This window comes from Dermochelys coriacea, chromosome 1 (genome assembly GCF_009764565.3).
Source record: "Dermochelys coriacea isolate rDerCor1 chromosome 1, rDerCor1.pri.v4, whole genome shotgun sequence".
In the NCBI taxonomy this organism is placed as follows: Eukaryota; Metazoa; Chordata; order Testudines; family Dermochelyidae; genus Dermochelys; species Dermochelys coriacea.
This window is the reverse complement of record NC_050068.2, coordinates 266,583,706-266,609,463: the sequence shown is the minus strand read 5'-3', so window position 1 is coordinate 266,609,463 and position 25,758 is coordinate 266,583,706. Positions and strand designations below refer to the sequence as shown.

General features: G+C 40.3%; 1 protein-coding gene across 7 annotated transcripts in view; it reads left to right on the top strand.

Moving 5' to 3' along the window:
• Positions 1-25,758, top strand: part of SCYL2 (SCY1 like pseudokinase 2) — a 56,300-nt gene that overhangs the window by 25,721 nt on the left and 4,821 nt on the right. For 5 of the 7 annotated variants that reach the window (XM_038411235.2, XM_038411255.2, XM_038411245.2 and 2 more), the window contains 12 exons: positions 734-850; positions 1,515-1,640; positions 2,540-2,716; positions 3,987-4,109; positions 6,011-6,124; positions 14,649-14,781; positions 18,408-18,526; positions 18,996-19,037; positions 19,722-19,822; positions 20,606-20,672; positions 20,796-20,885; positions 22,517-22,636. In XM_038411235.2, coding sequence (XP_038267163.1) covers positions 734-850; positions 1,515-1,640; positions 2,540-2,716; positions 3,987-4,109; positions 6,011-6,124; positions 14,649-14,781; positions 18,408-18,526; positions 18,996-19,037; positions 19,722-19,822; positions 20,606-20,672; positions 20,796-20,885; positions 22,517-22,636 — 1,329 coding nt within the window. The remainder of the gene's footprint in view (positions 1-733; positions 851-1,514; positions 1,641-2,539; positions 2,717-3,986; positions 4,110-6,010; positions 6,125-14,648; positions 14,782-18,407; positions 18,527-18,995; positions 19,038-19,721; positions 19,823-20,605; positions 20,673-20,795; positions 20,886-22,516; positions 22,637-25,758) is intronic. The other 2 variants (XM_038411264.2, XM_043491531.1) reach the window with 1 other exon arrangement.

Here is a 25,758-nt window from a genome sequence, read left to right as displayed (position 1 = left end):
GCATAGCTACCAGCGCTAGTGCACTGTTTACACTGGCGCTTTACAGCGCTGAAACTTGCTGCACTCGGGGATGTTTTTTCACATCCCTGAGCAAGAAAGTTGCAGCTCTGTAAATTGCCAGTGTAGACAAGTCCTTAGTCATGTTTAAAGCTCTATCATGACATACAGATCACAATGCACTATTAAAGAGCCCAGGAGCCATATAGTTGAGTTCCTTTGCGCTACAGAATTAGGCTATGTCTACACTAGCACTTATGTTGCTCAGGGGTTTGAATATTCCACCCCACTGAGTGACATGTTACACTGACATAAGCGCTAGTTTGCACAGTGCTATATCAGTGGGAGAGCTTCTCCCATCAGTAAAGCTTTTGCTGCTCGCAGAGGTGGTTTCGTTGTGCCGACAGAGGAGCTCTCTCCCATCGGCATAGGGCATCTTCACCACACGCTGCCGTGACGCAGCTGTATCAATATAGCTGTGCCACTGCAGTGCTGTACATGTAGACATGGCCTTAGTAAACTCAGGTTTTAAACCAGTGCCAGCATGCAGTGCCTCTGTAAGAAAAGAGGTAGGAATGACCACAGCTGAAGTTTGTGCTTGCATTTATAAAAATTACATTTTATAAAATTTGCCTATTTAAAGTAGAACAAGAAGCCATCAAATCAGTTGTTTTAAAATAATGAGTATGTAGAGTTTTCTGTATTCATGGATCATGTGCTTGAATTATTTGTACAGCTTAGTCGCTTAGGCTCCAGTACACTTCAGAATATACCAGAGGAAGTACGTGAACATGTAAAACTACTATTAAATGTAGCTCCTGCAGTCAGACCAGATGCAGATCAAATGACAAAGGTGAGTACCTAGAAAATACTGTAGCTGCAAGAAACAGGGCTAATAATGTGTGATTAGAAGCAAACAATATATGCACTTTTTTTAGCTGTTGCTCTTTTCAATTGAAATTTTAAAATGTTTAGTTATTTTCTGTTAGTTGTCCTTAAAGGTATTACTTTTCCTTTTGTTTTGTGACTGTCACATTCACTTTATGTATTGAAGCAGGGCTGTAAATTACCAGGGAGGTAACCAAAGACTGGGTAGTCTAGGAAGTAGCCCAATAATGTAGAAGTAATAAGTATACAGTACTTCTTGGTAAGGTTGCTCTTTTATTAAAACTTGTCTTCATACTTAGAGCTTTTGTAATGCAAAAAATAATTCTCTTCCATATAAAATAAACCAAGTTAGACAGATAATATCAGCCATACAAATATTATCAGTTTCCTTTAAAAAGCTAGGCTCAAACAGTCAATTGTTTTAATGATGAAGTTTACCTGTCAGTCACAATATTACTTATTGTGTAAAAATGTACTTTTCTATTTGTTAGATGTAGCCACTTAACGATAAAAGTTTGATTATAATGCATTTGAGAAGATAAATTAGATCATTTTATATATGTTACATTTACAGTAGCACTGGTGGTGGTTTCTCGCACAGTTCACACTTTTTTATCCTTTATTTTTAGATACCATTCTTTGATGATGTTGGGGCAATGACACTCCAATATTTTGATTCTTTATTCCAAAGGGATAATCTTCAGAAATCACAGTTTTTTAAAGGGCTACCAAAAGTTCTACCAAAACTGCCTAAGGTTTGTTTTCCTTTATCTTTTAACATATTTAAATCAAGAGTATTGGAGTCTATGCACGGCCATTCTATAATGGACTGCAGTGGGATTGGTAGAACATAGCAGGGAAGAAGAAGAGGTATGACAAACTCGTTTTATGTGGGAATACCCTGCAGCTGCTGATACTCCTGGAGATAAGAAAAAATGTCAACCTTGAACTCTCATGGTAGCGAAATTTGCCTTAAAGAGTTCGCTTAACTCCTCTGGGTTCATCCCACTTGGAACAGAAGATCTCTTCCTCCCTATGTTCCCCATTCCCATTGCTTTACAATCCCCATCTTTCAAGTCCCCATCCTTCCAGTGCAATTGGACTGACTGAACTCTTTTTTTTTTTTAGAGCTAGTCAGTGCTTCTCTATTGCTGAGTGATGCAAAACTTTCTTCCCCAAGGGGGCTTGGCCCATTGTGCTTTTCATTCTCACAGACAGCTTGGAAAGCTAGAGACTGTCGGTCCAAATTTCTTCTCTGGTATGATAGCACTGGCCCCATCCCCTTCCCTTTTTTGTTAATCTTAATTTTTATAGTCCCAAAGAAAATAAGAAGGAAAAAAATAGTTGTTTACCACATAATTGAATAACAACATTTGTGGCCCAGGTGATTAAATTTCTACATCTTTAATTAAACTTTCTTTTTGAACTATTTAGTGTACAATCCTACTGCAGGAAGATCTAATGTTGAGTAATGTCTCTTGCTAAGTTTAAAAAAAAAAAAAGTTTACTCTTAAAGTAAGGTTCAGAACTGATTGTTGCATTTGTCTACTATTGTATAAACCTGACTTTTATGAAGAAAATCTTGGCGGAAATAAAATTAGAAAATAGTATTTTATTGAAATGCAAAGCAACCACACCTCTTTGTCTTTCTCAGCGTGTTATAGTGCAGCGGATTTTGCCTTACTTGACTGCAGAATTTGTGAACCCTGATATGGTACCCTTTGTTTTGCCTAATGTTCTGCTGATTGCTGAGGAATGCACCAAAGAAGAGTACATCAAGCTAATTCTGCCTGATCTTGGCCCTGTTTTTAAACAGCAAGAACCAATCCAGGTAGATTAATGTTGTTTTAAAAGTAAATCTCATTTTTTCCTTCAAGGTTTTTCCTGACAAAATCCTAATCAATCTTCTATTTATTTCCTTGTTCCAATCCAACACAAACTTCCAAACCTCAGTTCTGCTCTGTAGCTGTCCAGAGAGATCAGTCTTGAGTGAAGCAAGGCATTTCGTCCTCTGAAATACACTGAGCCCATTGCCTCTGTAGCACACCTGCCCTTGACTGGTCAGGAATGCAATTTTAGCATGGCAGACCATTCGCTCTCTAAAGGGGCAACAGACCTTTCATTAAGCATAATATTGTATTGATATGGTGAGTCTAGAGTAACAAAAATCAGACCTGTAATTTATCATCAGACCTGTTCTGAGCAGGACTAAACAATACTGGATAAATTTGCTACCACTTTTTTTTTTTCTTTTTTTTGCTGGTATTGACAAGCCCAAAGAGGGAACATAGGAATCTTGAGTAAAGGTTGGGTCCCCCCATCCTCCCCGCATCTCAAGATGATTAGGTGGTAGTATGTCTGGCTATCTGATGGTGTATGTCAAATGTCCAAACCAACACTTCCTCAACCCTTTCTGTCGTCTTTAAAAGCTGTTGGGTTTTGAGGTTTTTATTACAAGTTCTAGTGTTTGCTTTTCAAAAGAAGAAATGAGGTTACCTTGGTGAAGTATTTTGCTTGGGGAATTGCACATTTTTATGTCAAGTTTGGTTTCACTTTAGGAATAAACCTATTTTGTGCCAATACTGTCACTTAATGCTGTGCTCTTTCAGTAAGGTCCAAATTCTGCCTTCTAATGCATATGTGCAACTTCAGTTGAAGTAATTGGGAATTGCACATATGCATCAGAAGGCAGAATTTGACTGAAGGTTTCTTTGGAAACTAGTGATTTCCATAATGCTTTGTATGTCAAGAGTATGTTTCTATAGCTAAAGCTTAATAATGGACTATTTTGGAATTGTAAGACAAAAGTCCACAAGCCTTGTGATTTTTTTTTATTTTTTTTTTTTAAATAAAAGGGTCAGTATATTTGTGTAACTTTTATTTGCTGTTTCAAAAATCCAATAACGTGTCCAAGTGTCTATTTTATCTTCCATGCCTTCAGGCTAGCAACATGGTGAGTGTAAATACCATTGACTCTGTTTATAAGAGAGCTTTTTTAAGGTTTCAAAACTATATTGCAATAATAAACCTCAAATTGAAAGTGTAATGTTACAGAAGTAAAATCTGTGGTAATCATAACATTCTGTTACCTTGTTTTATAGATTTTGTTGATTTTCTTGCAAAAAATGGACTTGCTCCTAACCAAGACTCCACCAGATGAAATAAAGAATAATGTTCTTCCAATGGTTTATAGAGCCTTAGAAGCACCTTCAATTCAGATTCAGGTGCAGTAATTATGGTTTTTCTTTAATAGTGTATAAAACTTTCTTCTTTGCTGTTAAGGGATACTGTCAAATTATGTATACCCTACGAGAGAGGTGCACAAACTACGGCCCGCGGTACTGTCCTGCCCGGCCTTTGAGCTCCCAGCCAGGGAGGCTAGCCCCCGGCCCCTCCCGTGCAGCCTTGGCTCACCGTGCCGTCAGCGCTGTGTGTGGCAGGGCTGCGAGAGCTGACGGGTGTAATGTATTAAATTGCTCCCCGTAGGAATGTGCTACTTATGGAGCACCAGGACTGGCAGTCTTAAGTAATACACCATAAGTAGCACATTCCTATGGGGAGCAATTTAATACACTACACTGTGTAGGGAAGGCAGTGCCTCCCCAAACAGCCTGACCTCCGCCCTCTAACTGTCCCCCTCAGACCCATCTCCCCCCCCCCCACACACACTTCTTGTCCCCTGACTGGCCCTCCCCCCGGACCTCCCGCCCCAGCTGCCCACCCTGAGACCCCACCCTCTATCCTACTTCCCCTGTTCCCTTACTGCCCCGACCCCTATCCTCACCCCCACCCCCAAGAGGCCCCCTGGGACTCCCACACCTATCCAACTGCCCCCTGCTCCCTGTCCCCTGACTGCCCCCCGGGACTCCCTGCCCCTTATCCAACCTCCCTGCCCCCTTACCATGCTGCGCACCAGGACTGGCAGCTATAAGTAGTACACCGTAAGTAGCACATTCTTATGGGGAGCAATTTAATACACTACTCCAGTCCTCCATACAGTTTTGGAACCCCGATGTGGCCCTTGGGCCAAAATGTTTGCCCACCCCTGCCTTACAACTTTTCTCTCCTTACAAGAGGAAGTTAAAACTTGTGCAACATACCTGAAGGATTATGCATTAATTCCAAAATATGTAGTTGGAGTTTCTCCCTACCTGACTAGAAAGAGATCAGTTAACAAAACATGGGTGTTTGCCTAATCGTGCCAAATGTTGTTGATTCACTGTTTTCCAGTGTTTGAAAAACTTCGTCAAGCAGAGTGAAGCTTTCTGTTCAGGCCTGTTGCCTAAATAAGTATTTAATGTATATTTTATTGCTTTATTGTCTTTTGCCTTTTGGAATTTTACTTTTTATGTACTGCCAAACTCCAGTTATCCAGAAGCCTCTCCAAAATCCTTGGATAAATCGGGGCTTCAGCCCTGCAAAGCCTAGAAGTCATGGGGGAAAGTAACTGACTTTTGGCTTAACTAGAATTTTGGATAACTGGAGTTAAATTAACCAGGTTTTATCTGTCTCTATCTTAGGTTGGTTTTACTATTCATAATTTAGTCTAAGTAATTATTCTAATTGGATACTTCTTTACTGCTGAGACACTTTTTGTAGTAGTCAGGTGGCATTTTAGGTGCTGTCACATATGTTGTTGTGAATTTATTTTTCATGTAACAAATCAAGTGAAATATATATTTTAATTTGCTTTTCTGTGATTAAAAACTAGCTTTCTGTAAAGTACAGTTATGTGAAAATGTAAGACATTTTTTGATCCAGATATTTTGAAGTTATGATACTAATGTAGCTCTTTTCATTCAAAGGACTTTCCAGGCATGAATCCTCAAATTATGCTGTGGTAGTAATAGTAGTACTAGTGTAGTTTTCATTAATATAGCATGTAGTAATAGTAACTGAATGGTGTATCAATAATATAAAAATATATGTTTTTAGTAAATGAGACTATTTGAAGTTCTAGCTTTTTAAAAATAAGTTACGGATCAATTAGGTAACGACATTTGTTTGTTGAAGAGGAGGATTGAGAATGTTTTAACTAATATTTTTGCTCTTACAGTATATATATATTACTAATTTTACTGTAAAGTGAAGTTTTTAAAAACTCCTGTGGTTTGTTTATTTACAGGAACTTTGCCTTAACATAATTCCTACATTTGCCAACCTAATAGACTACCCGTCAATGAAAAATGCATTAATACCAAGAATTAAAAATGCATGTTTGCAAACTTCCTCTCTTGCTGTAAGTAAACTAATGTTCTTGATCTTGCCATCCCTTACTCCCAAAACATTAAAATAGTGCTCAGATAATTTTGGCTTTTCTGTTGTTGCTTTAATTATTATCAACATGCTCTGTTTTCTGTACCAGGCTCTTGCTTTCCAGCAGCAACTCCTACCATAATACTGTGCATTCACTTCATGTTTTTTGAAAAGTATTGCTGTTTGTTCAGTAATCAATATGCAATCACTTGTGTTTCAGTGATGCAAAACTTTATTTTGTATTTAAAAAGAACTGTTCTGGATTTTTCTTTATATACTTCTTTATGTTATATGAGAAAACTAGCTAATGTGAAAAGTAATTGTCTAGTGCTCCTTGATATGAATTATATAAACTTTCAAAGTAGTTTTCTGGATTTCTCCCCCAATTCCCCATTTTAGATATGTCCTGTCAAAAATGTGAATAATTGAAGTGATTAGGTATTCTTGCATTCAGAGTTGAGTCTGTCTGATAAAGTAATATGCCATTTCAGTTAAGTAGATTTCACACACACTTTTTTTGAACTGCATTAAGCCTTATTTGATTCTTTGGGTATGTCTACTCTACGAAATTAGGTCGAATTTATAGAAGTCGGTTTTGTAGAAAGCGTTTTTATACAGTCGAGTGTGCGTGTCCCCACACAAATGCTCGAAGTGCATGTAGTCGGTGGAGTGTGTCCACAATACCGAGGCAACCGTCGACTTCCAGAGCTTTGCACTGTGGGAGCTATCCCACAGTTCCCGCAGTCTCCACCACCCATTTGAATTCTGGGTAGAAATCCCAGTGCCTGATGGGGCTAAAACATTGTCGCGGGTGGTTCTGGGTACATATCATCAGGCCCCCATTCCCTCCCTCCGTAAAAGCAAGGGCAGACAATCGTTTTGCGCCTTTTTTCTTGAGTTACTGTGCAGACGCCATACCACAGCAATCGTGGAGCCCGCTCAGCTAACCGTCACCGTATATCTCCTGGGTGCTGGCAGACATGGTACTGCATTGCTACACAGTAGCAGTTTATTGCCTTTTGGCAGCAGACAGTGCAGTATGACTGGTAGCCATCGTCGATGTAGTCCTGGGTGCTCTTTTAACCGGGTGCCTGGGCAAACGTGGGAGTGACTCAGCCAGGTCATTTACCTTGTTTCATCTCATGGCGATTGAGTCCTACCGGCAGTGCACTGTCTTTTAATCTGCAGCTAGCGGAAGACGATGGCCAGCAGTCATACTGCACCATCTTCTGCCAAGCACCCAGGAGATGACGATGGCTAGCGGTCGAACTACACAGTCTGCTGCCAGCAAGATGTATAAAGATGAAGTGGCTCAAAACAAGAAATAGATCAGATTTGTTTTGTATTCATTTTCTCCTCCCTCCCTCCCGCTGTGAAATCAATGGCCTGCTAAACCCAGTTTTGAGTTCTATCCTTGAGATGGCCATTCAGTTTCTCACAAAGCCACCCACTTTGTTGATTTTAATTCAACTGTAAGCCAACCCTGTAAGCCATGTCATCAGTCGCCCCTCCCTCTGTCAGGGCGACAGCAGACAATCATTCCACGCCTTTTTTCTGTGCAGACACCATACCACGGCAAGCATGGAGCCCGCTCAGATCACTTTGGCAATTAGGAGCACATTAAACACCACACACATTATCCAGCAGTATATGCAGCTCCAGAACCTGGCAAAGCAAAACCGGGCGAGTAGGCGACTTCAGCGCAGTTACGAGAGTGATGAGGACATGGACACAGACTTCTCTCAAAGCACGTGCCCTGGCAATGTGGGCATCATGGTGCTAATGGGACAGGCTCGTGCAGTGGAACGCCGATTCTGGCCCCGGGAAACAAGCACAGACTGGTGGGACTGCATAGTGTTGCAGGTCTGGAACGATTCCCAGTGGCTACGAAACTTTCGCATGCCTAAGGACACTTTCATGGAACTTTGTGACTTGCTTTCCCCTGCCCTGAGGTGCAAGAATACCAAGATGAGAGCAGCCCTCACAGTTGAGAAGCGAGTGGCAATAGCCCTGTGGAAGCTTGCAACTGCAGACAGCTACCGGTCTGTCGGGAATCAATTTGGAGTGGGCAAATCTACTGTGGGGGCTGCTGTGATGCAAGTAGCCAACACAATCAAAGATCTGCTGATATCAAGGGTAGTGACCCTGGGAAATGTGCAGGTCATAGTGGATGGCTTTGCTGCAATGGGATTCCCTAACTGTGGTTGGGCCATAGACGGAACCCATATCCCTATCTTGGCACCGGAGCACCGAGCCAGCAAGTACATAAACCGCAAGGGGTACTTTTCAATAGTGCTGTAAGCACTGGTGGATCACAAGGGACGTTTCACCAACATCAACATAGGAAGGCCAGGAAAGGTACATGACGCTTGTAGCTTCTGGTCTGTTTAAAAAGCTGCAGGAAAGGACTTTCTTCCCAGACCAGAAAATAACCGTTGGGGATGTTGAAATGCCTATAGTTATCCTTGGGGACCCAGCCTACCCTTTAATGCCATGGCTCATGAAGCCATACATAGGCAGCCTGGGGAGTAGTCAGGAGCTGTTCAACTACAGGCTGAGCAAGTGCAGAATGATGGTAGAATGTGCATTTGGACATTTAAAAGCACGCTGGCGCAGTTTACTGACTCGGTTAGACCTTAGCGAAACCAATATTCCTACTGTTATTACTGCTTGCTGTGCGCTCCACAATATCTGCGAAAGTAAGGGGGAGACGTTTATGACAGGGTGGGAGGTTGAGGCAAATCACCTGGCTGCTGGTTACGCACAGCCAGACACCAGGGCGGTTAAAATAGCACAGGAGGTCGCGGAGCACATCAGAGAAGCTTTGAAAACCAGTTTCATGACTGGCCAGGCTATGGTGTGAAAGTTCTGTTTGTTTCTCCTTGATGAAACCCTCTGCCCCTTGGTTCACTCTACTTCCCTGTAAGCTAACCACCCTCCCCTCCTCCCTTCGATCACCGCTTGCAGAAGCAGTAAAGTCATTGTTGCTTCATATTCATGCATTCTTTATTAATTCGTCACACAAATAGGGGGATTACCAAGTAGCCTAGGAGGGGTAGTGGAGGAGGGAAGGACAAGGCCACACAGTACTTTAAAAGTTTAAAACTTCTTGAATGCCAGCCTTCTGTTACTTGGTCAATCCTCTGTGGTGGAGTGGCTGGGTGGCCGGAGTCCCCCACCGCTTTCTTGGGCATCTTCGTGAGGAGGCTATGGGACTTGGGGAGCAGGGCGGCTGGTTATACAGGGGCTGTAGCGGTGGTCTGTGCTCCTGCTGCCTTTCCTGCAGCTCAGCCATACGCTGGATCATATTATTTTGATCCTTCAGCAGCCTCAGCATTGAATCCTGCCTCCTTTCATCATGCTGCCGCCACCTTTGAGCTTCAGCCCTCTCTTCAGCCTGCCACCTCTCCTCCAAGTCATTTTGTGCTTTCCTGCACTCCGACATTGTCTGCCTCCATGCATTCGTCTGTGCTCTGTCAGTGTGGGAGGACAGCATGAGCTCAGAGAACATTTAATCGCGAGTGCGTTTTTTTCGCCTTCTAATCTTCGCTAGCCTCTGGGAAGAAGAAGATCCTGTTATCCTTGAAACACATGCAGCTGGTGGAGGAAAAAAAAAGGGACAGTGGTATTTAAAAAGATACATTTTATAGAACAATGGGTACACTCTTTCACAGTAAACCTTGCTGTTAACATTACATATATAGCACATGTGCTTTCGTTACAAGGTCGCATTTTGCCTCTGCCCCTCCTTCCCCCCCCCCCCCCCCGCGTGGCTAACAGCGGGGAACATTTCTGTTCAGCCATAGGCAAACAGCCCAGCAGGAACGGGCACCTCTGAATGTCCCCTTAAGAAAAGCACCCTATTTCAACTAGGTGACCATGAATGATCTCACTCTCCTGAGGATTACATAGAGAGATAAAGAACGGATGTTGTTTGAACACCAGCAAACATACACTGCAGTGCTTTGTTCTACAATGATTCCCGAGTACGTGCTACTGGCCTGGAGTGGTGTAGTGTCCTACCATGGTGGATGGAATAAGGCTGCCCTCCCCAGAAACCTTTTGCAGAGCCTTTGGGAGTCCAGGAGAGCCACGAATGCCAGGGCAAACTAATCATTAAACATGCTGACTTTTAAACCTTGTATAGTATTTTAAAAGTTACACTCACCAGAGGTCCCTTCTCTGCCTGGCGGGTCCGGGAGGCAGCCTTGGGTGGGTTCGGGGGGTACTGGCTCCAGGTCCAGGGTGAGAAACGGTTCCTGGCTATCGGGAAAACTGTTTTTTCCACTTATAGATTCATAGATACTAAGGTCAGAAGGGACCACTCTGATCATCTAGTCCAACTTGTTTGCTGTGAGCTATCTACAACCTCATCATCATCATCTTCCTCATCCCCAAAACCTGCTTCCATGTTGCCCCCATCTCCATTGAAGGAGTCAAACAACACGGCTGGAGTAGTGGTGGCTGAACCCCCTAAAATGTCATGCAGCTCATTATAGAAGCGGCATGTTTAGGGTTTTGACCTGGAGCGGCTGTTCGCCTCTCTGGTTTTCTGGTAGGCTTGCCTCAGCTCCTTAAGTTTCACGCGGCATTGCTTCGGGTCCCTGTTATGGCCTCTGTCCTTTATGCCCTGGGAGATTTTGACAAATGTTTTGGCATTTAGAAAACTGGAACATAGTTCTGATAGCACAGATTCCTCTCCTCATACAGCGATCAGATCCCGTACCTCCTGTTCGGTCCATGCTGGAGCTCTTTTGCGATTCTGGGACTCCATCATGGTCACCTCTGCTGATGAGCTCTGCATGGTCACCTGCAGCTTGCCACACTGGCCAAACAGGAAATTGAAATTCTAAAGTTCATGGGCCTTTTCCTGTCTACCTGGTCAGTGCATCTGAATTGAGAGTGCTGTCCAGAGCGATCACAGTTGAGCACTCTGGGATAGCTCCCGGAGGCCAATACCGTCTAATTGCATCCACAGTACCCCAAATTCGACCCAGCAAAACCAATTTCAGTGCTAATCCCCTTGTCGGGGGTGGAGTAAGGAAATCGATTTTAAGAGCCCTTTAAGTCGAAAAAAGGGCTTTGTCATGTGGACGGGTGCAGGGTTAAATCAATTTAACGCCACTAAATTCAACCTCAACGCCTGGTGTAGACCAGGGCTCTGATTAGAAGGGAGAGATTTTTCAAAATGAAGTACCCATCAACTAACTAGGTACCTAAATATGGACTTAGGATCCTAACTTTTAGACACAAATTATTTTTAAAAATAAAACCCAAATATTTTGAGCCTTATTTATGTTCAGAAAAGGTTTTTGAAGCAAAGCAGCAGTGTTTAAATCATCCTAGCAACCATTCTTATTCTTTGAGCAAATTTCTTATTCTTTGAGGAAATCCAAGACATAAGCTGTGATGTATGGGAAGGAGTCCTGGAGGATACTGCAGGTTCCTTCAGTTTCTATACTATGCCTTGTACACACTTATGGTTCTGTATCACTCTCAGTGACATCTGCTTAATTTAGTAAACTACAGCAAGAATGTATTGTTCATGATCACTGCAAAGGCAATATCACAACAGAACACTAACTTCTATCATAGTTTGTCTAGTGCATAGTATCAAGTGAAGAATTAGTTTAATTCTAATACACTTTCTGTTGGGGGACTATATCAAACACAAGTCGATGAACTGTACTGAAGAGTAGTAGTCTATATTTTCCCACTCTAATGTTTGATACCGGAAAAGATCTAATATCAGAATCAGTCTCTTGCAAAATGGAATATTTTCAATGTATTGTTTTTCCCTAAGCAGTTTGTTTAGTACTGGAAATTAAAATAAACTTGATCTGACATTTCAGCAAAACAAATGGGTTGTGGAGAATATACACTGCATGGAACATGGAAATATTCAAAACACAAGACCTGGTAGTAATGGGGGACTTCACCCACATATCTGTTGGAAAAGTAATAAGGCAAAACACACACTTTCCAATAAGTTCTTGGAATGTATTGAGGACAACTTTTTGTTTAAGAAAGTGGAAGAAGTAATGAGGGGGACAACCATATTAGACTTGATTGTGACCAACAGGGAGGAATTGGGTATGAATCTGAAAGTGAAAGGCAATTTTGGTGCAAATGATCATGAAATGATAGATTTCAAGATTCTAAGGAAAGGAAGGAATGAGAGCAACAGAGTAAGAACATTGGACTTCAAAAAAGTGAACTTTAACTGACTCAGAGAATTGGCAGGTAAGGTCCCAAGGGAAGAAAATCTAAGGGATACAGAAGTTCAGGAGAGTTGGCCATTTCTCAAGGAGACTTTATTAAAGACACAACAGCAAGTTATCCCAGTGTGAAGGGAAGAATAGTAAGAGGCAATATGGCTCCATCAGAAGCTCTTTGATGACTTGAAAATCAAAATGCATTTCCACAAAAAGTGGAAACATGGATGAATTGATAAGGAGTAGTACAAAAGAATAGCATAAGGATGCAGGAACAAAATCAGAAAAGCCGCACAAAATGAGTTACACCTAGCAAGGGACAAAAAAGGCAATAAAAAGAGCTTATTTAAATTCATTAGGAGCAAGAAAAAGATGAAGGAAAGTGTAAGTTCTCTACTTAGCAGGGAAGGAGACCTAATAACTGATGACATCCAGATGGCTGAGTTGTTTAATGCCTATCTTAATGCTGACTGGATACTCAACACAATTAATATTAACAACAAAGAGGAAGGAACACAAGCCAAAATAGGGAATGAACAGGTTAAAGAATATTTAGACAAACTAGATGCATTCAAGTCAGCAGGGCCTGATAAAACTCATTTTAGGGTATTTCAGGAACTAGCTGAAGAAATCTCTGAACCATTAGTAATTATCTTTGAACACTCATGGAGGATGGGTGAAGTCCTAGAAGACTTGGAGAAGGGCAAACGGAGAGTGCCTGTCTTTAAAAAGGGGAGCAAAGAGAATGGGGAATCCAGTCAGCTGAACCTTGATACCTGGAAAGATACTGAAACAAATTATTAAACCATCAATTTGTAAGCACCTAGAGTAAAATAAGGTGGGTAGATGAATGGTTTTGTCAAAAACAAATCCATGCTAAAAACCTAATTTCCTTCTTTGACAGGGTAACTGACCTAGTGGGTGGGGTGAGGTGCAGAAGAGAAGCAGTAGATATGATGTATCTTGACATTAGTAAGGTTTTTGGCACAGTCTCGAATGATATTCTTATAAGCAAACTTGGGAAATGTGGTTAGATGAAATTACTATAAGCTGGGTGCACAAGTGTTTGAAAGACCATACTTAGAGTAGTTATCAATGATTCACTGTCAAACTGGGAGGGCGTATCTAGTGGAGTCCCACTGGAGAGTCAATCCTGGGTTCCAGTACTATATTCAGTATTTTCATTAATGACTTGGATAATGGAGCAGAGTGTGTGCTTACAAAATGCAACCTGGACAAATTGGAGAATTAGTCAGAAATCTACAATTCAAGAAAGAAATTCAATAAAGACAAGTGCAAAGTATTTCACTTACAAAGGAAAAATCAAATGCACAACTACAAAATGGGGAATATCTTGTGAGATGGAAGGACTGTTGAAAAGGATGTGGAGGCTATAGTGGTGCACAAATTGACCATGAGTCAACAATGTGGTGTAGTTGTAGAGGAAAAAGCTAATATTTTGAGGTATATTAATAGGACTTGTATGTAAGAATGTGTTCTGCTCGGCACTGTTGAGGCCTCAGCTGGAGTACAGCATCCCATTCTGGGTGCCACACTTTAGGAAAGATGTGAACAAATTGGAGAAAGTTCAGTGAAGAACAATAAAGTGATAAAAGATTTAGAAAATCTGACCTATGAGGAAAGGATAAAAAACCAGGGCATGTTTAGTTTTGAAAAAAGAAGACTGAAGCGGGGACCTTAATAACTGTCTTCAGACATGTTAAGGGCCGTTATAAAAGAGGACTGTGATCAATTGTTTTCCATGTCCAGTGAAAGGAGGACAAGAAGTGAAGGGCTCAATCTGCAGCAAGGGAGATTTAGGATACATATTAGAAAAACATATTAACTATAAGAGTAGTTAAGTGGTGGAATAAGCTTCCAAGAGAGGTTGTGGAATCCCCATCACTGAAGGCTTTTAAGAACTGGTTGGACAAACATCTGTCAGGGATGGTCTAGGTTTACTTTGTCCTGTTTTAGTAAGGGGGCTGGACTTGATGACTTCTCTAGGTCCCTTCTAGCCCTTTATTTCTGTGGTTCAAGATACTATTTTTACAATAATGTTTAATCATAACTGTGTATTAGAGGACTTTGGGGTCTATCTATTTCAATCTTGTAAAAAATGTAGTTTGTCCAGTTATTTTAGTCTGTCTTAACACTTTTGCTAAATTACAAGTTTTAAATACAAAAATCTTATCTCTTTTTATAAAGATTTAAAATTCATGTATTTTAAAATGTTTATTTTTAGTCAAAAATAGAAGTTAGAGATGTTAACTTCTGTTACATATTTAATAGGTCCGCGTGAACTCCTTAGTGTGTTTAGGAAAGATTTTGGAATATTTGGATAAGTGGTTTGTACTTGATGACATTCTACCCTTTCTACAACAAATTCCATCCAAGGAACCTGCAGTGCTTATGGGAATTTTAGGTAATGAATATTTAATTTCCCTTCTTGTTACAGTTTTGTTGTTATTTTTATATGGCATGTTGGTAGTGCTGTATGTGTTCCATAGCTAACAATTTATGTAAAAGCCTATTAGCTGTTTCGAATTTCTCAGAGATTTTCTTTTATTCCAGATTGTATTCCCAATGCTCCTCCATTCTCTATTTGATGTATTTGTAGTCTATGGGCTCAGTTCAGACACAAGTATCCTTCACAGCTGTTGATCTGTGGATCTTCTATGGGTCCTTTGGTCTCCACAGCTGCAGAGAATATGCCGGAGAGCACTATAAATCCCTGTCACCTCCTGTTTCCTCTTCAGTAGTGAAACTGTAAAATTGGACTTTCCAAATAGCTTTGCTGTCCAGCAGAGAATCCCATTATGCTGCCCAGTTGCATTTCTCTTAAGCAGTTTCTTTTGGACACTAATGGGCTGGGTTCTTTGATCCACCAAGTTTACTTTGTAACACTTAAGTTATACAAAATGAGCTCAGAACAACTGGAAAATGTCCCAGGAGAATTCCTCCTCTGCAGAAGGGAATCTCAATTGCCATGGGAGGCTCCATCACTTATATCCCCCAGCAAGCGGTGCAGGGGTATATCTGGAGAGGCATACAATGAGGCTCAGCTATGACTGATCTCAGCTGGCTGAGAATAAGGGAGTCATAATTCTCTCCCTGTTGATGTCCCATCTGCACTGTTCCCAAGCTCTGCTCAGACACAATGAAGAATAAAGCCTTAATTTGGGAGTGGTTTGTAGAAATAAACTGTGAAAACCTCTTGATTAATACAGGCCTAAGCTTCTAGAAGGAACCCCTCCAGAAAGCAAGTAGACAGCAAAACTTTCATAGTTGCCAGGGGCAGGTTATGAACTCTAAGTATATGGGTGTCACTTGGGTTCAACAGCCACAAGTTACCTTGAGCCACCCAGTTACTCCTTTCTTTTGTTCTGAATGTTAGGAAGTCAGGGTACCATTTGAGGGGGGTGGGAGCCCTCCTCCTTCCCTATCCCCCCACCCTCCCAAGTTTCGTACAGGAGGTGTGCAAGTCACCAGATTGAGCTCTTAACTACAGTTAGTACAGAGGTGAAAGTGGGCCAGTATAGCATACTGTAAGAAGTGTCCACCGGTACGGGCCCATACACAGCTGACGGCAGTGCTTTAACGTCGGTCCCCTTTTGCCGACGGAAGCAGGGGAAAAGGGGCAGTTGCCCCGGGGAACAGCAATTTAAAAGGGCCCTGGCTCCCAGCCGCTGCTACTCCAGCAGGAACCCTGGGCCCTTTAAATCTTCGCCGGGACTTATGTGGTCCCATCACCATAGTATCTAAGTGACTTACAATGTCTAACCTATTTCTATTAACACAAACACAAGAAGGTATTTTTTCATGCAACACACTGTTAACCTTTGGAACTCCTTGCCAGAGGGGGTTGTGAAGTCCAATACTATATCGGGGTTCAAAAGGGAGCTAGATAGATTCATGGAAGATAGGTCCATCAATGGCTGTTAGCCAGGATGGGCAGGAATGGTGTCGCTGGCCTCTGTTTGCCAGAAGCTGGGATTGGGTGACAGGGCATGGAATCACTTGATGATAACCTATCTGTTCATTCCTTATGGGACACCTGCCATTGACCGCTGTCAGAGGACAGGATACTGGGCTTGATGGACCTTTGGTCTGACCCAGTATGGCTGTTCTTATGTTCTCCTCACAGCCCCTTGGTGAGGTAGAGCAGTGCTGTTATCCCCCTTATACAGAAGGGGCACTGAGGCACATACAGACTGAAGACCAGATTTTCAAATTTATTTAGGCACCTAGTGGGATTCTCAAAAGTGCCTAGAAGGTTAGGTGCTTTGTAAACCCCACTAGATGCCTAGCTGCACCTTTGGGTTCCTAAAAGTTTTTGAAACTCTGTCCCTAAGGCACTGACCTGAGGTCATACAGGAAGTCCATGGGGGGAGTAGGACCCAGATCTTTCAGGGGTAGCTCCCTATCCAGCAGACCAGCCTATCTCTCTCCTGCATGTTGCAAAAAAAAAGGACTCTGATAGATGGAAGTAAAACCAAGGTAGTCAGCTCTCTGAGACTCCAGCAAATGGTCCCAGGTGGTTGGGATGGATGTCATGGTTGACGGCATGAAAAGCAGCACAGAGGTCAGGAAGGATGGAGAATGAGAGTCAGATGAGAGAAGATCACTTAACTCCCTAGAGGTGACAGTTCTGCCCCATGCTGGGTCGTAGAGCAATGGTTGCTGTGAAATTTTACATTTTAAAGAAAAACCATTTTTTGTTCTGAGCTTAAGAAAAGGAAGGAATCAGAAAGTGTCATATAAGTATCAGATGCGTTTATACCTCAAATACTTAGGGTTTCAGCTTTATCCAGGCCAATTCCAAAACAAAGGACAAAAATTGCATCCACAGAGTCCATAAAGTCCACTATTATTATGACATTGATTTGTATTATTCACTGGGGACCATCTGTGTGCTCAGCAGTGTTCAGAATATGCCAGAAAATGTTGTCCCTGAGCCAATGTGTATAAAATGTGTAGCCCTCGTTAAGATGTCTTAGATATTTAAGTATGAAGTGTATAGTTATTAAGCATGTGTTAATATCTTTGAGTGGAGGCACTGGTGGCAATAGAAGTTTTACTGGATTAAGGACTAGAAGATTGACCCTCCAACTTTCTTTCAAGAGGAAGAGCTGCCCTGAGCTCCTGTACCTGTTTGTTTTTCTTTTCCTGCCTGCAGTGGCAATGATATACCTCAGAAGTCTCCATTTTTTTTCCTCAACTTTAAAATGTGGAATGTTCTTGTTGTTTTGGTTTTAAATATTCTCCGGTGAGAACTGCAACTGAGTCACTGTAGTGTTGTCTAAGAGTTTTCTGGAAAGTAACTAGCCTTTAAATGGAAGTAGAACCCCTAGAGCCCCAAGCAAGTGCAGTATAAACTCACAGGGCCTTGGCCAAGAAAGTTGTTTCCAAAATTAAATGATCTATTCCGAGCTTGGTGAACTGCAAAAAAGTGATTGAAAATAATCTAGATTTTTCTACAATTGTTTCAATTGTTGTTGTATTCATGAGTTAGTAACAAAGTAAGAATATATATTACAATTTTAAACCTAACCAGTGTCTAAGTGACTTCACACAAGATGTGAGAACATGTTAGTATTATAGCTGAGTGGGTCTAATATTTATTCAATTCTCTTTTTTTATATAGGAATTAGATACAGTGCTCCTATCAGCTAATTTCTAAATTATCTGCCCCCAAACCGCCCACAAATCCTAGAATTTTCAGGTGCCTAAAGTCCCACCACCATCAAAATTTGAAATGCTGCCCCTGTTAGGAAACCGTGTCTTTTTGTACCCAGGTTACATTGGAGTTCAATACTTCAGTACTTCACCTTTGTTTTTTCTATTTTTGTGTTTAGTTGCGAATCAGTTTCTAACGAATTCTGACTAATCAGTTTCTTTATGTACAGATTTTTCCCTGGTAGTCTGACCTCTTTGAGTCCTGTGTTCAGTTTTATTATCAGTACATATAGTATGTCTAGCTTACTTGGAGCTCATTCACAATATTAACTACTAAACAACCGATCTTGCTATTTTAATGTTCTATACCAGGTATTTACAAATGTACATTTACTCATAAGAAGTTGGGAATTCCCAAAGAACAACTTGCAGGAAAAGTATTGCCCCATCTAATTCCTCTTAGTATTGAGAACAATCTTAATCTCAATCAGGTATGAACACAGTTTTAATTGTTTTTGCACACTTTTACCTAATGAGCTGGTCTAGAAGTAGATACAAAATTAACATAATTCTCTGACAAAATAGTTTATATGTTAGTGCATTTCAATGTGACTATAATCAATGATAAATGCTTACAGTGATATTGTCAGAATTGATAGGCTTAAAGAGCAATGTTTGTGTAGTGGATCTGGTCAATAATTCTAATTTAAGATTCTAAAGATGATATTTTCATCGCTAAACCTGTTGTATCTGTTAGTTATCTTAAATTAAAGCTGCTTCTAGAATATTTTCACTAATATTTGCCAATAAAATCCAGTATAGTTTAGTGATTGAATTACATACCTTCAAATGTAAGAAATTGTCAGCTGACAGTCTTGACTTATAGCTAATAGAGGCACGAGAGAGTATGTAGTTCAGAATAACATCTAACAGACATACGTTTACTTTCTGGCATTTTAGAGCATTTCTGGTTTTCTAGCCAGAATGTCAGCACTCAAAAAAGTAAGTAAATATTTCAAATTTAGTGGGACACTAAATAGAGGAACTGAAGTCAGCATGTCACTTCCCTGACCCATACTCCGTTTACTCATCTGTTGTTTTTACACAATGATTTAATCAAGAGACTGACTACAAACCTGTATGTGTTTGCAGATGATGCATGTAGAATATAAACACTATGGAAAAATTTAAACAAGATTAACTTTATAAGGCTGCTGGAAAATTTTACATTAGGAAACATACGATACCATTCAAATATGCCATAAAATATTCAGGACAAAATGTAATGGGATTTAATCAAAGCATCAGTAACAAAAGGGCCATGGAGTAATATTGTGATGTCTTCTAAATGTCCTGGTAATGTAATTAACCACCTAACATTAAAACAATACAAATCAAAAGCTAGAATGCATTCTTAATGTTTCCACTTGCAGCTTTGTTTACAAGTGTTGCCAGTAGTGTAGCAATGCAAATATATTTCTGTAAAAAAAAAAAAACCCTAAGAAACATGAATTTTAGAAAAATTCCTGTATCTGTGCATACCTAATATAGGTTTTATATTGAACAATTGTTTAAAGTTCTATATAGCTGGATTTCTAGCAATAAACAATGTTAGAACACAATATATTTTTTATATATTTACCATCACAATGCAAAATCTTAACTTTTCACCCATTTCCTTTATAGTTTAATTCCTTCATTTCTGTCATAAAAGATATGCTTAGTAAATTGGAGGTTGAACATAAAACCAAACTTGAACAACTTCATATTATGCAAGAACAGCAAAAGTAAGTGAGTGTGTGTGTGTTGTAATGAAGTTCAGTTCCACCTGTATGAGCAAATGTGAAACACCTCTAGTTGTAGCAGCACATGCGGTAGAGCCTTGCTAGTTCCTAATTCAATCATTGATCACTCTCACAAATGGACAGTCTTCCCTCCCACCACTGCTTTCTCAGCAAAGATTTGAGTCCTGTTTTGAGGTCTTGTATTGTCGCTAAAAATTAATTAGTTTTATAAAATATAATACAATACTTTTCAGTAAGTGTACAGTAATAAAATTAAACCACATTTGTCAGTGGGATTTTTTTTCCAGTTTCTTAGCTAATTCATCAATATGGCAATCCACTATAGATCTCCATTATTTAGTACAGTTCTGGAGTATGAAAATATATTTAGACAGTTGTTTTCAACAGTTGTTGAGGACTGAAAAATTACATTGGAGAAAATTTCAGTTCTTTCACGAACAAAACTTACTGAAGACTCTAGAGATATTGTATGGGATTTACCATGGGTTTAAATCAATTTAAGTAAACCAACTATACATATCTATTCCTGTTTAGGAAAGAAACAAAGAGTATTTGAAATTGGCATTAAATAACTCACTACAATTTTAAATACTGCCTTTTCTAATCTATGTCTCATGCATGCACACTCACTCTAAATACAACAGTGCTGTGATAAGAAAAGTTTTCTTCTGTGTTAATTCTCTTAGAATTATGAACTTTGCTGAATTAGGATCATTGCTTTGACTGGGATCCCTCTTTTTGTAATATTTGTACTTTGTACTACAGATCTTTGGATATAACTAATCAAATGAACGTATCTGAAGAGACAAAATCTAATAGTACAGGTAATCAGGTAAGAGACAATATTTTGCATACACACAGGCGTCAAATTTGAAATTATCTCTGCAATATTTGGTTTCTTAATCATAAATTACAAAATTTAAAATTGATCATGGATAATCTTCAATTTGAACAGATTGACAAGGTGTTTAACAGTGCTGGAAATGACGTTCCAACTAGTGGATCAGATAGTAAAGAAAATGGGCTCTCCTCAAAACAGAAAAAGGTAAGCTCTTTTTCTGAAGGTGTTTTGTTATCCAGATGTGTTGGAAGCCAAAGGCCTGTGTTGTTTGAAAAAGTATGCATGTAAACACCTATCATACATCTTAATGCTTAAAGAGAATAACTGATCAGTTTTGCTCAGCACTGCACTCTGAATGTCCACATGGTGAAGAGCATTGAGAAATGTTTAAATTCTTCATTATGTTCCTGAGTCTCTTTGAAACAGTTTTATTGAAAACTGACATTGTTTGTGACACCAGCAGTATAAGCAGCAAGTAATATCAACTAATTTCTTTCCTACTTCACCACCAACAAAACTTTATAGCAAAATGTAGGTAGTTGATTTGCATTTTCTATTATATTACCTCAGGCAGCCTTACTAAAGGCTTACTAAGGTTACTAAAGAGATATCGAGAAAAAACAAATGCTGGATTAGGAGGCAGAGGCAAATTTTAAAATATTGAGACCGCAAACATGATGGCAAAAAGCTAAAGGAGGCAAAAAATGAAAGGAACCAAATTGCTTACTTTTAGAGGTGATACTCTATCTGAGGTTCTTTCAGCTACTGACTAAATTAACTATTCTAATTATATTAGTATCCAAAAGAAATTCAGAAATATAATCTTCCCTCCCCCCAATATTCTGAATCATCTCCTTCATTTGAAATAGATTGCAAAGGAGGTTCCCTCCCATCATCAACAAAAATTAAATTTAAATCCTAAAAACTTTCTTCAGCAATCTCAAAATATAAATACAGAACCCTTTTGAAAAAGAAATACATAAATTATATAATTCTATAATTCGTTTGCAAGGTGGTAGTAGCCATGTTGGTCCCAGAGAGATGAGAAGTAAGAACATAAAAACTGCAGAGTTTTTTCAGGTCTGGGGAAAGAAGTCAGGGTGCCAACTGTTGATTTATATTTAGCGCAGACACTCTGATTTCTTTCATCAGACTGAAGAACTCTGTGTAGGTCAAAAACTTGTACCTTCCACCAACAGAAGTTGGTCCAGTAAAATGTTATCTTACCTACCTTGTCTCTGCTTATATTAATGACACACTGATGACCCTAAAATGACAATCCACAGATACAAACTTAATTTTACAGTAAATTAGTAGTTTAGATTTGACTATCAAACTACACATACATTTATTCTCAAGAAACACCAATTCTTCCAAGAAACACCAATTACAACTTCACAATTTTTTTTGTCAGATTATATTAGCTGATATTTCTAATTTATTCCTTGAAATAGAATACCTACATAAAATATGTTGTTGTTTTTTAAAACCCAGCAAATTATGGTTCAGAGGTAAGGCAGCTGTGTTGTAATAGCCATTTCTTCATACTCGGTGAGAAATTATGTAGGCAGTGTTAGTTTTATGATATCCTTAACAATTCATTTCCTTGCTTTTTAACTACTTGGGTTTTCTAAATGTGATGGGTTTTTATGATAAGTTTTTTGTCACTTAGCAACATTAGCTAGTTTTGAAATGAAGTTTATTTTTGGAAAAAAAACTATGTACTGTATCATTAAATAGCTAGCATTATCATTTAGATTTCATATATTATAAATTAAATAACTAGTCATGAGACATACTGTCCAATGTTAATGCTAATGCTTCATGTTTTAAAGGTATCACTTACACTTGAAGAGAAACAAAAGTTAGCAAAAGAACAAGAACAGGCACAAAAATTGAAAAACCAGCAACCACTTAAGCCTCAATCACATGCAATCACAGCTCCAGTCAAACAGGTGAGAAAAGATCTCTACTGAACAGTTTCCATGGCAACCTTGCCCCTACCTCCTTGCAAGTTCTGTATGTTATGAAAGTGATCATTTTCTATTTCTTACCTTCTTGATTTACTGACTTCCCCCACTCCCTGTTTTCAGTAGTGTCAATACCATAGAGTCAATGTAGCTAAATAATAACAAATTGTGTTCGTGTTCTGCCCAGTGCCTCAAAAGCAATATTAATTATATTTATTATTTATGACGCAGTAGTGTCCAAAGGCAACATCATGATTTGGAGTCCCATTGTTCTAGATACAATACAAGCTTACAGGAAGATGGTCTCTGCCCCCAAGGAGCTTACAGCCTATATAGATAAAGATAAAGGGAGGGAGGAGGACAGGAATGCAGCACATAAACAAAGCAGAGTGGTGGTTTGCATGCTTTTTTAAAGTCGTGTCTGTGTAAGGTAGGAGGAAATGAGTTAGCAAGTGTGAAGGAAAAGGGATAGAAGGATGGGAGATATTTAAGGATAAAGGATCAAAAAGGTGATTAGGAAAGAGGGAGGACAGAAGAGCAAGGAGCATTGAGGGTAGGTAGAGCAAGGCTGGCATCAGAGAGGTTCTGATGAAGATGAGATTGGAGAAATAGTCACGCAATAAAGGAAGGAATGCCTGGAGTTCAGTCTACAAAAGCAAAGCCTGGTATCACTGACAGTGGCAGATTTAGAGTTAGTGGGGCCCTGTGCACAGCTTCATTTTCTGATGCCCCCCCACCCTTGGGACCCAGCCAAGAAAAAACATTCTCTCATATCTCCTCTCCCCCTCCAACCCTTTTTTTTTCTTCATCCTCCTCCTATGTTATAAGTAATGGAAAGTAAATGAGAAAGTTTGGTTGTGGGGTGCAGGCTCTGGGCTGGGGCAGGGAGTTAGGATGCAGGAGTGGGGAGGTGCTTACCTCTGGCGGCACAGCTCCCAGAGTGACCCACGCACACGCCTCTCTGACATCGGCTCCTAGGTGTGGGGGGCCAGGGAGTCTCCATGCACTGCTGTCCGCAAGCACCACCCCCGCAGCTCCTGTTGGCCACAATTCCTGGCCAATGAGAGCTGTGGGGTCCGTGCTCGGGGCGGTGGCAGTGCGCGGAGACACACACACACACACACGCACACACCCCAGGGGCCGCAGCGACGTGCCGGCTGCTTCTGGGAGCGAAGCAGCATGGAGGAAGGGAGGCAGAGCGGGCAGGGAACCGCCTTATCCCTGCTTCTGGCACATCTCTGTGCGCCCCTTGGCCAGAGAGGGACAGTGGGTCTCCGTGCGCAGGCAGGGGCAGTGCGTGGAGCCGCCTCCCCTTCCCTGCTGGGGCGCGCAGAGACATACCAGTAGCCAGCCACTTCCGGGAGTGGCGTGGGGCTACCAGCCACGGCATGCAGGCACCCTGCTTGCCTGAGCCCTGCTGCACCGCCAGCTGGGATTTGGGGGCAGGTTGTCAAATATTTGTCCTGCACTTTGGGGGCCCCCCTTTCATCAGGGGCCCCATGCCACCACACGGTTTGTTCCATGGTAAATCCGCTCCTGATCACTGATGTCCTGAGGGATTGTGCAAGCCTCTTCTGGCACAGAAATCTGGTTCCTGGGTGCTTTCAGTATCTCCTGGAAGAATATTCTTGGACCCGGAGTTGGGGTCTCATTCTCAGCCTGCTTCTTTCTTGGGGAATCTGTTCTGAGGTGCTGCTTCGTCCCGTCAGTTCACATGACTCCAGAAAGTTTCTTTATTGTTGATGTCTGGTGATGTACAACAGAGGAAAAAAATCCAGCTTGATTTTTAGGTACAAGAAGAGCTTGCAGTGGTGGTGTTTAAAAAAGTTACATTGATTTGATTGTGGCTGTTGTTGATGGTAGATACAAACAAAGGATATTTTCTGGCTATCATCTTGCTTTCAGAATATTACAGCAACCTTTTTTTGGTGGGATAGTCAGAACATGATTTACATATTAATTAAATATTTTGTGTACCTTAATTTTCTTTAAAAGTTTGATAAATCTCATTAAAGTAATTTCATTTAAACGTATCTTCGCCTCTTATGTGAGATTAATTTTAAACTGTTCAAAGTAGAGCTGGTTGAGAAAAGGTTTAGTGAAAAACTCTGGGCAGGAGGACTTGTTTCATTCAACATTTTTTCTAAAATGGGGGAGGAAAGGAGTGGGGGGAGAGAAGACCTTTCTGTCTTTTTCTTTCTTCCTTCCTTCCTTCCTTCCTTTCTGTGGGCAGGAGAAAGAGTGAGAAGGAAAAAAAAATTTTTTTTTCCCCCTACCATTACTGAATGAAAAATATTATTGTTGAAAACATTTCTGTGCAGCATTAAACTAGAATGGACTTGGTTTTTTACACCCTTTGATCTGCATATACCCACTTTGCTTATCAATGAATGTCTCCCATATTTACAACAGTGGGTTTCACCGTTCCTGTACCTATGGATAAAGACCATAAACCACATCATAGTTATTCTTCATATTTGCAGTCTGTGTGCAACTTTTATATTTCAGATCAATATATATATATTGGTGGAGTCCAATGCATTTTGAAGAGGACAAAATGCCGGTCCTCAGATAGGAGCATGCAACTTTCATTGACCTCAGTAAGAGTTGTACATACATCTGAAGGCTAAATTTAGACCCATATAGAAAATGTGCAATTTATAGTATAGAATATTGATTTATTGAACATATGCCTAGTGCATCTTTTTCAAAACACTAAAGGATCTCAGTGCACATATTTCATAGAGATTTTTCAGCATGATACTATATGTGAGTATTTAGCCATGTGACTCACTTTGACTTTAATGGAAACAATTGTGTTCAGTTCCCTCAAGCTGTGCTGAAATTTCTTCTCAAGTAGTCTCAGAAGTGTTAGTTTAAACAAAAATAGTATTTGCCAGACTTGGATGCCAAATCTGTGGAACAACTCAAACGCCTGAGTACCAAAATAACCAAATTGTCCTTGTATAAGGTAAAGAAATTAACGTTTATGCCAAGTTTGAGGGGAAACATGGAATAGAATTAATTTCAGCTTCTGAAAATTGGGGTTTAAAAGAGGGCCACTTGTATCTTAACTGCAGAAGCAATGTAATAAAGTGTGACTAGTA